This window comes from Oncorhynchus keta, chromosome 26, assembly GCF_023373465.1.
Source record: "Oncorhynchus keta strain PuntledgeMale-10-30-2019 chromosome 26, Oket_V2, whole genome shotgun sequence".
Lineage (NCBI taxonomy): Eukaryota > Metazoa > Chordata > Actinopteri > Salmoniformes > Salmonidae > Oncorhynchus > Oncorhynchus keta.
Window position 1 is genome coordinate 2,969,811 of NC_068446.1, and position 12,184 is coordinate 2,981,994.

Genomic DNA, 12,184 nt, shown 5'->3' on the forward strand with positions numbered 1-12,184 from the left:
TAAATATAGCTCTCTCTCTCTCTTGCTTTTTCCTTAATTTATTTACGCAGAGGAGGACAGAAACTAGCTGTCCTCCGGCTACACCATGGTGCTACCCTACAGAGTCCTGTTGAGGCTAATGTCAGACCTTCATTGCAAAACAGTGTGTTTTACCTAAAAAATTATAACTTTAATGTTTCACTCTTTATTTTTATGAAATTCACTGAGGAGGATGGTCCTCCCCTTCCTCCTCTGAGGAGCCTCCACTGGTCCCCCTGATTGTTTCATATTTTGGCCATGGAAGAACCACTTTCTGTACATACACATAACTACTGTAACACACATGCTTCTTGCATGTCTGAAACCTAAATAGAACCAAGCTGACTGCATGGAGCATACAGATAGAACTGTGATGTGTGCTCCATGTCAGTGACCCTGAAGGAGTATGGCAACCCTGTTAATCTGAGGACTGGATGGATGTCATATCACCACTCACAAGATCTGACACATCGGCCTCACCCCTCAGTGCTCTTACTTCTCCCGGAGAGAAAAAAGCACATTCGGAGTGAGTGGCACACACACATGGCTCCACAGAGGAGGAAGGGGAGGACCATCCTCCTCAGTGAATTTCATATAAATAGTAAAACACTAGAAAAGTTATCCTTTTTAGATGAATCTATATTCACATCACCAAATAATTTATTAAAACACACACAAAAAAACACCCTCCAACCTATCAGAGCTCTTGCAGCATGAACTGACATATCAAAGGATCAGAGAATGAATCTCGTCCTGAAAGCATAATCTGCAGCTAGCTAGCGCGGCAGTACATCAAATGTGGTGAGTAGTTGACTCAAAGAGAGAGAAAGACAATAGTTGAAAGGTTTTGAACAAATTAATTTATTCAATAATATAATAATAATAATATATGCCATTTAGCAGACGCTTTTATCCAAAGCGACTTACAGTCATGTGTGCATACATTCTACGTATGGGTGGTCCCGGGGATCGAACCCACTACCCTGGCGTTACAAGCGCCATGCTCTACCAACTGAGCTACAGAACAAAAATGGAGACAGCGAGAGAGAGATATTTTGTCATTTTCACTTTTACATACTTAGCTAGCAAATGCAGCTAGCTAGTTTAGCCTACTCAAACACCCAGCTTAAACAGAGGGATGCTATGGTAGCTAGCACTGAAGTCCACAAGTCAAGGGAAAAAGTGATCGGAGGAGAGTTCTTAGATGCGAGAAGGAATTAACGAGCAAAGTGATCATGCTGCTTGTATGTGGCTGCTATGAAAGTGAACTGGGTTTGCATGTGATGGGACCCACGTTATCCCAAAAGGTGTAGTTTTGAATCATCTGTCCAGAGAACATTCTTCCAAGAGTCTTGATGATCATCCAGGTGCTTCTTTTGCAAACTTGAGTCAACTTTTTGGAAAACATGGGTCACATTATGCCTGGTGAAAACCAAAACTGAACCTCATACCAACGGTCAAGCATGGTGGTGGCAGTGTGATAGTTTGGGAATGCTTTGCTGCCTCAGGGTCTGGACGGCTTTCCTTAATAGAAGGAACCATGAATTCTGCTCTGTATCAGAGAATTCTACAGGAGAATAACAGGCCATCCATTTGTGAGCTGAAGCTGAAGCCAGCTGGGTCATGCAGCAAGACAATGATCCAAAACACACAATCAAGTCTACGTGAAAATGGCTAAAAAGCAGCAAATTTGAAGTTTTGGGATGGCCTAATCAAAGTCCAGACTTAAATCCCAATTGAGATGTTGTGGCAGGACTTGAAACGAGCAGTTCCTGCTTGGAACCCCACAAATGCCACTAAGTTACAGCAGTTCTTCATGGGAGAGTCATCCAAAATGTGTCCACAGCGACTTGAGAGACTGATCAACAACTACAAGAAGGGTTTGGTTGGAGTCATTGCAGCTAAAGGTAGCACACCAGTTATTGAGTGCAAGTGTAACAGTTTTGCTTCCGTCCCTCTCCTCGCCCCTACCTGGGCTCGAACCAGGGACCCTCTGCAAGCATCGACAACAGTCACCCTCGAAGCATCATTACCTATCTCGCTCGACAAAAGCCGCAGTCCTTGCAGAGCAAGGGAAACAACTACTTCCGAGTCTCAGAGCCAGGTGACTGTCACCGATTGAAACGCAATTAGCGCGCACCCCGCTAACCATTTCACACCGGTTACACAAGGGGGCAATTACTTTTTTTTCACACAGGGGCGTTGGGTGTTGCTTAACTTTGTTTATAAAATGAATGAAATAAGTATGTAATTGTTGTGTGACTTGTTCATTCAGGTTCCCTTTATCTAATATTAGGTTAATAATAATAATAATTAATATTAGGTTTTGATTGAAGACCTGATGACATTTATGATCAAAAATATGCGAAAGTAGAGAAAATTAGAATGAAGGAAAATACTTATCATGACACTGTATTCATTCTGCTGATTCTGTTAAAAAATGTTTCTTAAAAAAAACAAATGCAACAAAACAGGGATAAACATCCCTGAATTTCTCCAATAGAAACTCTAGTTTGCAACTGTTGGACTAAGGATTACACTCTAAGTCAGCTAGATGCAGGCAAGAGTGTGCAAGGCTGTATTGACAGTGTCACCTTGACTACTCTCATTTGTCTCTAAACCTGTGCACCTACATTGTAAACTTTCATTCATTGACTAGGTTGTAGCAACCTCATGATGGGTGCAGGGAAAATTCTAGTATCATGTAGTAACCTAAACCTATCGATGTTACACTGAGCTGGGTGAACGGAACAATGAATGACAGTCATTGAATATGAAATAAGGTCATGCTCATTAAACAAAAGTATTGTCCCCCTCATCTTAAACAGCACCGACACCCCACTGTGTCACTCACACACACACACACACCCACACACAGGTGGGTGGGCATGCGCGGACGCACATGCACACACACACACCTGAATGAATCCTTTGCATAAAAAGTTGAGTTTTGAAACTGCATTAAAAGTGCAGTAACTGCAGTCAACTGTGGTATTTTGAATGCAGTAATTGCAGTTCACTGCATAATTACTGCAGTAATTAGTTTGTAATGTGGAGTGTTTAAACAGTGTGTTTAGAGCAGTCAGGCCTAATTTTGGTCCATCCCTTACAAAACAAGATTGCAGCATACTGCAGTTATAATGCACTATAACTGCATTCTTGTTTTGTAAGGGATGGACCAAAATTAGGCCTGACTGCTCTAAACACACTGTTTAAACACTCCACGTGGACGAAGAAACATGCTCACTGCGCTTAGAGAGAGATGTCTGCTCTCCTACCTTTTACACCAACGACGTCTCTGAACCTCCAGCCCAGGGCAGTAAACGTGCGCGAAGTCCATGAGCCATCCATCCATCACATGGTGACGCGCAGGGCTTTCCCCGGACAATTACAACCCACTGGCCACAGACTAAGTTCAACATCTAGTTTTGATTTACATTTCGTTTGAGTTTTCAACTGACGTGAATTCAAGAAAAACACGCACATGTCATTGGATTTAGGTTAAAAGTTGGGTGAAAAAAAATACGAAATTCCCTTATTTGAAGTCCAATCAGTTTTCCACGTTGATTCAACTTCATCACATAGAATGTTTTTGTTGAAATGACATGGGAACAGTTTTTGCCCAGTGGGAAGCTCGTGATAAGTGGAGAAAGGGCTGCACAGAGTAGTTGACTAGCCTAAACGGCTGTATAGAGAGACAATTTGGTCCAGCGGTGTTACCGGATACCGAGCAGAGGGACTTGGAGAAGCTCGTGCCCATCTTCTGTCGGTTAAATTAGACTTAATGTGCGTCCTTACAGAAATTGCGGTTGATGTGTGATATAGACTACACTGTTTCGTTTGACATGAGGAAAGTAGGCAAGTTCACGTGTAGCTTATCTCGGTTAAAATACAGCACAACAAGAACGTCAGGATAATGATGAAAGGGTCATAATAATAATAATATCATAATTGTACATTTTAAATAAAACAAATATGAGTATTGTGGTTTCGGTCCTGTGTGTTATACTTTTTGCAACAGATTGCTTCTCATTTCGTTGGAGCTCAGTAGCTTATTTAGATGGACAATTGTTGCAGAACCTGAAAAGTAGTTTAAATATAGCATAATCCACAAACATAGGATATCTAAACTATTAAAATTACGTTCATTTGTTTAACTCTGAGCTAGCCTATAGGCCAATTAGAAAATTGTCATTGCATTTTTCCTGATTATTTTTTTTTCCATTTAGGCCTATATATATATATATATATATATATATATATACGATTCTTGAATTGCTCGGTTATAGCTAAAACATCCGCTGGTGTTTAACCGGATATTCTCAAAATTAGAACATCTGTAATTTAATTGAACATGTGAGATATTCGTTCTCTAAAGGCAATCCAGGTCTTTACTATTGCAAACAGGCGAGCGCTTCAGGCGAGAGGTGTTTAATTTGCGCAATTATTTTCGAAATGATTCATAGGCCTATAAAAAAAACTGCTATTTATTTTCTTATAAGGCTACTGTAGATGTTTTAACCTTGTGTGTGTATTGAGTAAACATGATATTTTCGGCGGAGCCTAACTGATCAATGCTTGAAGGCACATTTAAACGAAAGACATGGGGAAGGATGAACAGATTTTGGACAGAATTTTTTATTAAACATTTTGAAAACAAGATTCTTAACAACATTCCATTTTGAAACATGTCTTTGTTTTGACTTATTCACACTTGGGACATTTAAACGTTTATCGAATAAATATATAGAACTCATATATAGCCTAAAGATATAGCGTTCACATACTAGTCGGAAATAGGAAACTCTGGAAAAGTCGGATATTTCCGAGTTTCCTAGTTTCGACGTTCACGGGAACGCGGCATCGACAGCACCGTGCAGAATATACTTCACCATCTTGTCATGATGCTGGTGTTTAGGCCTGTTTCACGTCTAAAAATTCTAAATAATTTTAGCACCAAAAACACTGGATAAATCTCTGAGGCCAATGACACATCTCCTCCTCTTTATTGTCTGATTGAGTGATGAATGAATTTATTGATAATCAATCAATAATAACTTTTCACTAAAATAGGACATCTTTTTGTAAAATGTTTAAAGATCAGACAAAGTACCAAAATAAGTTATTTCGTTAAGTTAAGACGAATTGCATTTGCACCACAATGAGGTTCACTTAAAATCTATGCAATTATCCAAGATAATTAATTATCTTATTCTGTGCAGCATGTTGGGAGGTAAAAAAAACAACACCTCTATTCCACTTAATTATGATTCGACTTGCAAACACCTCTCATAATTATCCTTGTCGTGTCAACCAGGTCGCCATCAGCCTTACACTAACAACTGGCATTGACAAAGTGGTTCAGAACTTCTGCACAATATCGCACATCATATATCCAGGCAGCAGGTAGCACATGATCCAGGGATTTCTTGATGACAGTAAGGTTTTTTAGTTAGTCTAAGTCGGCACCATACCCTCAGCTCAAAATATTCTAATTTGTATGCCAAAAAACAAGCATCCTCTGTAGCCATCTCTCAACACATCAGATCAGACAGAAGATATATTGAGCTATAAGACACCGTACTGCGGACTTAATTAATTAGTATTCACAAGCCGCGAGATCACCTATTATTATTAATATTATTATTATTATTATACAATTTTTAAAAAATCCATTAATTAAGAGTTTAGTTAAGTTGGTGCATAGAGTTTTAGCAGCGAATGCCATCCTTATATTTGTAGCTATTATGTAAATAACCTCCCATCGAATTTCTATATCCACCTTATTACGGGCAGCGTAGCCTAGTGGTTAGAGCGTTGGACTAGTAACCGGAAGGTTGCGAGTTCAAACCCCCGAGCTGACAAGGTACAAATCTGTCGTTGCCCCTGAACAGGCAGTTAACCCACTGTTCCCAGGCCGTCATTGAAAATAAGAATATTTTCTTAACTGACTTGCCTGGTTAAATAAAGGTAAAATTAAATTACCATAACTATCAATACGCCATAACAATAAATGTTACCCCAAAATGTTTCTTATCTTAGTGCAGTTATGCTTCTCGTTTACATTATATGGGCCACATGTCCAGTAGAAGTAAGAGGATATCGTAGACTATTTGCATGCTGTAACATTGTATTAAGACGTTCTGAATCATCATCGAGCAAAAAAAGCTTTCAAAAGTAAGGTAACTAAATAACACAAAAACTGTTCTCTACACATATGTACACTTGGGAATAAATAAAGTCTAATATCTGGCCCAGTTGATCATTTATTTTTGTTTTGTTTTTGTTTTGTTTAAAACAATAGAAAAATCGATTGAAAATATCGGTTAAGACGCGTCCTTGGCCTTAATCTAGGAAGAGAAGGATGAGAGAGGAGGAGAGGAAAGTACCAAGACAGGAGGAAAGAACCATGGGCCATGCTTTCGTGTTAGATGACTGGAGGTTTGGGTTACCGTGCCATACATGTCCTGCATGCAGGGTTGCTAAAAGGGATGGAACTAGACTTGCAATATTCAAATGTTCCCTTTCCGTTAACGGGGATGGAAGGCTATATCAGAGAGTCCCCTCCATCCTCACAGTCCGGTACATCAACGGGGCTTGCAGGAGCTGCAAAGGTGTATTGCTTTTTTCCGTGGTTCGATCACTTTGATTTCAATTCAGTCCCAATGATAAAATCAATACCGGGTTCTCTTCCTTGAGTCCCACCAGCTTCAAGATGCTCAAGGCTCTTTTCAAAACAAACAAGTAGGGATTTAATTGTCTGAGAAAAACATTTCAGTTTTTTTCTTATTTCTGTTCAGTAGGTCGACTTTGCCAAGTTTGATTCACAAGACTCCAAATGTTAATCAGGGTTTCTCTGAGATCTTTTGCATCATAAAATATTAATCAGTCTATTGATTTGACAGTTTGTGATCCCATGTCGAGATCAAGAGGTCTTGGTGTATTGAAGTTCATTCAAAGAGCATCTTTAAGACTTATCGAACAATTATATCTGCGCACATAAAATAGGCTACTTAGCCGATGTGCGCACCTACCTGGCTTGTTTCTTTAAGTATGAAGCATTATGCTATGTTGTACTTGTTTTCCTAAAGGAATAACTGTAAACAAAAATCCAAAAAGAAAAATATAAATAATATATTTAAAATGAAATTAAAATTAAAATTACGTTTAAGAAGGGGGCAAAAGTCATGTCACGAGTAAGTCTCTTACATGAAGAATTCCGTGGAGGCCAGTTTCCCGTGGTTTCCGTTGGAGGGGTCTCTGTTGTTGTTACCGGGCCCACAACCGTTGTAGCTTCGGCTCGCCAGCTTGTCGTACTTCTCCTTGTAGAGGTCCCGCTCTTTGGCCAAGCGCGCGACGTCCTGCTTCAGCTGTTCCACCTGGCTCAGGAGCGTGCACTTCTCGCTCTCCAGCATGTGCCTCTGCTGCACGCGCTTGTAGCGGCAGGACTGCGCGTAACCTCGGTTCTTGAGCGTGCGTCTCTTCTGCTTTAGGCGGATCACCTCCTCTTTGCTGAACCCCCTCAGTTGCCGGTTGAGCTCGCGCACTGTCATGCTGACCAGCTGCTCGTCCGAGAAGCGGTCCTCGAGGCGGTGTCCGTGGTGGTGGTGGTGATGGTGGGCCTGGTGATGGTGACCGGCCGAGGTCGCGGATAGATCCTCCCCTACATACTGCTGCCCGCGGAAGCCCTCGTAGCCCTGGTGGTGGTGATGGTGGTGATGGGCGTTGCCGATGAGGGCCTCCACCGCATCCTCGGGGGTCAGGTTGAGAGCTTCGGGGTTGATGTGGTGCTGGTAGCTGGGGATCCAGTACAGGTCCTCCAACTGAGGCTTACCGCCAACGCTCTGGGTGTTGCTGCTGCCGCTGTTGTTGCTGTTGACGCCGTTGTCCAGGTTTTGGCTCGACTGGCCTCCGGGGCTGGGAGCGCAGAAACTGGGCGAGGAAGGCACGGAGGAGCAGGGCGTGCTAATCGGGGTGGAGGAGAGGGATCCCGGGGGGAGGCGGTGGCAGTAACGGTCAGCCTCTGGAGGTTCCTTCTTTACTTCGAACTTCAGTAGGTCGAAGTCGTTGACGTACTCGATGGCCAGTGGGCTATTGGGCAGCTCTGCGCTCATGGCGAGGTCGGTGGCCATGTCAGTCCATGCGACGACTCCCGCCCTCTCAGCCAAACCAACACCGGGCAGGACACTGGGCAGCCCTCGCGGATGCAGATTGCTTCTTCGATTCGAAGAGGACGTCTGTGTGCACGGTGCGTGGAGTTGTAAGGTTGTATAGATGAGGGGGTACTTCGTATTAAACTGCTAGTCCTTAAAACAACTACTATGTATAGCGGCGCCGGTGTTAATATATGTATGCACGCAAATTAACTTGTACACCTGCCAGTTCTCCTCTGCCAATTTTCCTGTTGACAATTTATCCCAGGTCAAATTCACTTTTTAATACCACGGCCCAGGTCCGGCTGAAACTCGAGCCCCCGGGTGAAATTTGGAGATACCAACCGGTCCTGTACTCCCTCCACCTCTGTACCGACTCGCGCCTTCTGATTTACTGTCCTTCAGTCAGTGGTTGTGAAGGAAAGCAGCACAGGGGATGGTTTTATTTTCTCATCTCCTGTTCTGGAGTTGTTGCTCTCTTGTTGTCTGTTTAAAAAAATGTATCTATTTTCCTGTATCCTTCTTCTTCGCCTCGACTGACGCAAGGACAGCGAGTCCAGGCTCTCTGCAGGAGGAAAGCAGGAAGGCTCGCGATGCTCGCGACTGAAGTTACTGCAGCATGCAGCATGTGTTACATATGACCAGAATAAAACTTTCCACGCAAGACACGAGCATGACTGCTCGGAAAAAAATCACTGTGCACTAGACACGCGCGCGTAAAAGATGCGTATAAAAAATAATAATAATACCAAAAAAAAACTCCCACTTTCTGCATCTGCTGGAGTCCACAATGGAATGGTTCGGAGAAAAACAGTTCTCAAGAGTTCTTACAAGCAAAAAAAATAGGTATGTATATTAAAAATAGATATTCCTTAAGCGGTGGTGGGACACAGGACTAACTGGTGCCGTTTCTGAATGGTCAGTCCATATGTATCAGTTTGCTGTGTACTCACGAATGCGCCGGTCCCCACGGTTTTCCCTTTCACTCTGGGAACGTTGCGTCCTGTGTGTGAGAGTGTGTGTATATGTGTGTGTGAGCTGATGAATTCCTTTCACAGTTGGCTCTCTCTATCCGGCAGATGGCCGTGACTTTCGGCTCTGCAGTGCAGCGCAACATCGCAGTGTCACTGAGACGCTGGGAAAGGCAATTTGCACTTTTAAAGACACCACGCGCCCGACACTCCCACCTCGTATGTGTCGGACCAATGGGAGAAGATGACAGCGGTGTGTTTGCATTATCCTATAGCAACATCTCGCGCTGGGACCAGCCGGCAGCTGTCGGAACGCAGAACTCATGCTCGCGGAACAGGTTCATCTCCCCCCTCTAGCGACGAGATCGTGCAACTGCACGAGGGGGGTGAACAGTGGTGATAATATATCTATTCCAGTCTATGACAGAAACTTTAGAATTGTCAATATTATTATTATAAAACAGACTAAACAAGAGAGTCTGGTTAAGTTTGAGGTGCTTGGCCACTCCGTAAAGCCCCTATGGGAGCACTGGTAGCAGGGGAGTCCCGTTAACGCTCTCATAAAAAAATCACACAACAAAAAGTTGTCTCAGGTTTCACTTCAAAACTGAATGAAACACCTCATGAAAAGCGTATAGAAAAAAAGCATGAGATAATATTGGGCTGAAGTGAGATGGTAAAAGTTGGAGAGGTGTGATTATACACTTCTTATTTGATGTATATTATACCACATACAAGGACACATGTCCTATGCAGCTGTGGTCTGAAAAAACTGCTGAGGGTCCGGGCGATTGTTGGGGGATTAATTACAATTAGGCTATTCCACGTGATGGCCCCTGCTCGGGGTTTTAAGTCGCAATTAACTACAAATTGCATGCCGACCCATCTCCGCGGATCGACAAAATAATTAAACTTCGCGTGCAACGTGCTCCCCCATCGTGCGCGGAACGCCCAATGTACGCCTCCCATCATGGAGACATACGTCTTCATCTGGAGAGGCACCCGGGCTAAAGAAAATCAAAGCAGAAGGTTGAGCAGAACGTCGATACCAGTGATATGCGTCTCAAGGGAGGGTAGGATGAATACTGAGATTCTGCCCACTTGTGTCTTTTCTCTGCAAATTGGGTTAGGCGTTTAGTCGAGGGGCAATTAAAGCATAATGGTAGAATAGTTATTTGTCATATTACACTGAACAAAAATACAAACGCAACATGTAAAGTGTAGGTCCCATGTTTCATGAGCTAAAATAAAATACCTCAGAATTGTTTCATATGCACACAAAGCTTATTTCTCTTAAATTGTGTGCACAAATGTATTTACATCCCTGTTAGTGAGTGTTCCTCCTTTGCCAAAATAATCCATCCACCTGACCAGGTGTGGCAAATCAAAAAGCTGATTACACAGGTGCAACTTGTGCGTGGGACAATTAAAAGGCTGCTCTAAAATGTGCAATTTTGTCACATAACACAATGCCACATACGTCTCAAGTTGAGGGAGTGTGCAATTGGCCTGCTGACTGCAGGAATGTCCACTCGAGCTGTTGCCAGAGAATTTAATGTTCATTTCTCTACCATAAGCCACCTCCAATGTAATTTTAGAGAATTTAGCGGTATGTCCAACCGGCCTTACAACCGCAGACCACGTGTATGCTGTCGTGTGGATGAGTGGTTTGCTGATGTAAACAGGAACAGAGTGCCCCATGGTGACGGTGGGGTTATGGTATGGGCAGGCATAAACTACGGACAAAGAACACAATTGCATTTTTTTCCGATGGCAATTTGAATGCAGAGCAACCGTGACGAGATCCTGAGGCCCATTGTCGCGCTGTTCATCCGACACCATACCCTCTTGTTTCAGCACGATAATTGCGCCAAATGGTGGCCACACCAGATAATCTTTTCCGATCCATGCCCCTACCTTTTTTTCTAAAAAGGTGTCTGTGACCAACAGATGCATATCTGTATTCCCAGTCATGTGAAATCCATAGATTAGAGCCTACGGAATCTATTTAAATGGACTGATTTCCATTATAGTAAAATGTTTGAAAATGTTGCATTTCTGTTTTTGTTTAGTATAAATTAAAGGAATATATTTTTCATAGCCCTTTAGGCCCTGCAGAGAGAGAGACTGGTGTGGTCTAGGAGCCATGCGTAATGGTAGTGCATTGTCAAATTAACCTACATGGCCCCTAGGCCCCCACACTCGGGTGGTCTAGTGATATTGAGATGGGAAAAAAAAAGGTGGAGGGCAAGCAGTAAGTTAACTTAAGTCAGGTATAATATGAGATGAGTGGGCCAGAAGAGTAGCCAATAGCCACCATAAAACCTGCACCTGACTGCGCTGAGCTCAACTTCCTGTCCAACACTACAGCTGTGAAATACACTGTGTGCGTCCTGACACTGCGCTGAGCTCAACTTCCTGTCCAACACTACAGATGTGAAATACACTATTTGTCTCCCAAATGGCATCTTATTGCGAATGTAGTGCACCACTTTTGACCATGGCCAATAGGGCTCTGGTCAAATGTAGTGCACTATGTAGGGAATAGGGTGCCAGTTGGGAGGCATTCTCTCTTCCTGGCTCAAATCTGCTGGCTAAGATGAAAAGAAAAGTAGGACTGTAAGATGAAAACGGGACAGAAATATCAAGGTATTTGAAGTTTAAGGTGCACTAAGTCATCATAACGGGGGTTGGGGTTTTATCAAATAAGCAGGAGCCGGACCCCAAACGCCAAGCTAAGCAGTCTGCATTGAAATGCCACATTTAAGAAGATCTGCCATTTGGTCCATTCATTGTGAGAGGGAAGTGTGTGTGGCCGAGGCCTTGAGACATACATTTAGAAGAAGTCAGGGATTCCTTTGTGTCTTTGCATATTGGGTGTTCGCTGCTGGTGCAGTTCTTACCGATTTAAGCAAAAATGGACATCAGCACGAGGGGGAGATACACATAGCGAGTGGGAGATTATTTGAGCAGGGTGGGCACAAGCGCAAGCTTTGGGCGAAGTTAACCCTCTTCTTTCCAAAGTCTACTCCTTGGTCTGTG

General features: G+C 43.0%; 1 protein-coding gene across 1 annotated transcript; it reads right to left on the reverse strand.

Moving 5' to 3' along the window:
* Positions 1–4,638: 4,638 nt before the first annotated feature.
* LOC118358829 (transcription factor MafAa) lies at positions 4,639–9,287 on the reverse strand. The gene has a single exon (XM_035736761.1). It carries the CDS (start codon positions 8,148–8,150, stop codon positions 7,224–7,226), a length of 927 nt encoding a protein of 308 aa, XP_035592654.1. The 5' UTR covers positions 8,151–9,287; the 3' UTR covers positions 4,639–7,223.
* Between the last annotated feature and the right edge of the window lie 2,897 nt (positions 9,288–12,184).

What these genes read in the sequence shown, in the direction of transcription:
- LOC118358829 (XM_035736761.1), bottom strand. Translation starts at nt 8,150, where the DNA reads ATGGCCACCGACCTCGCCATGAGCGCAGAGCTGCCCAATAGCCCACTG.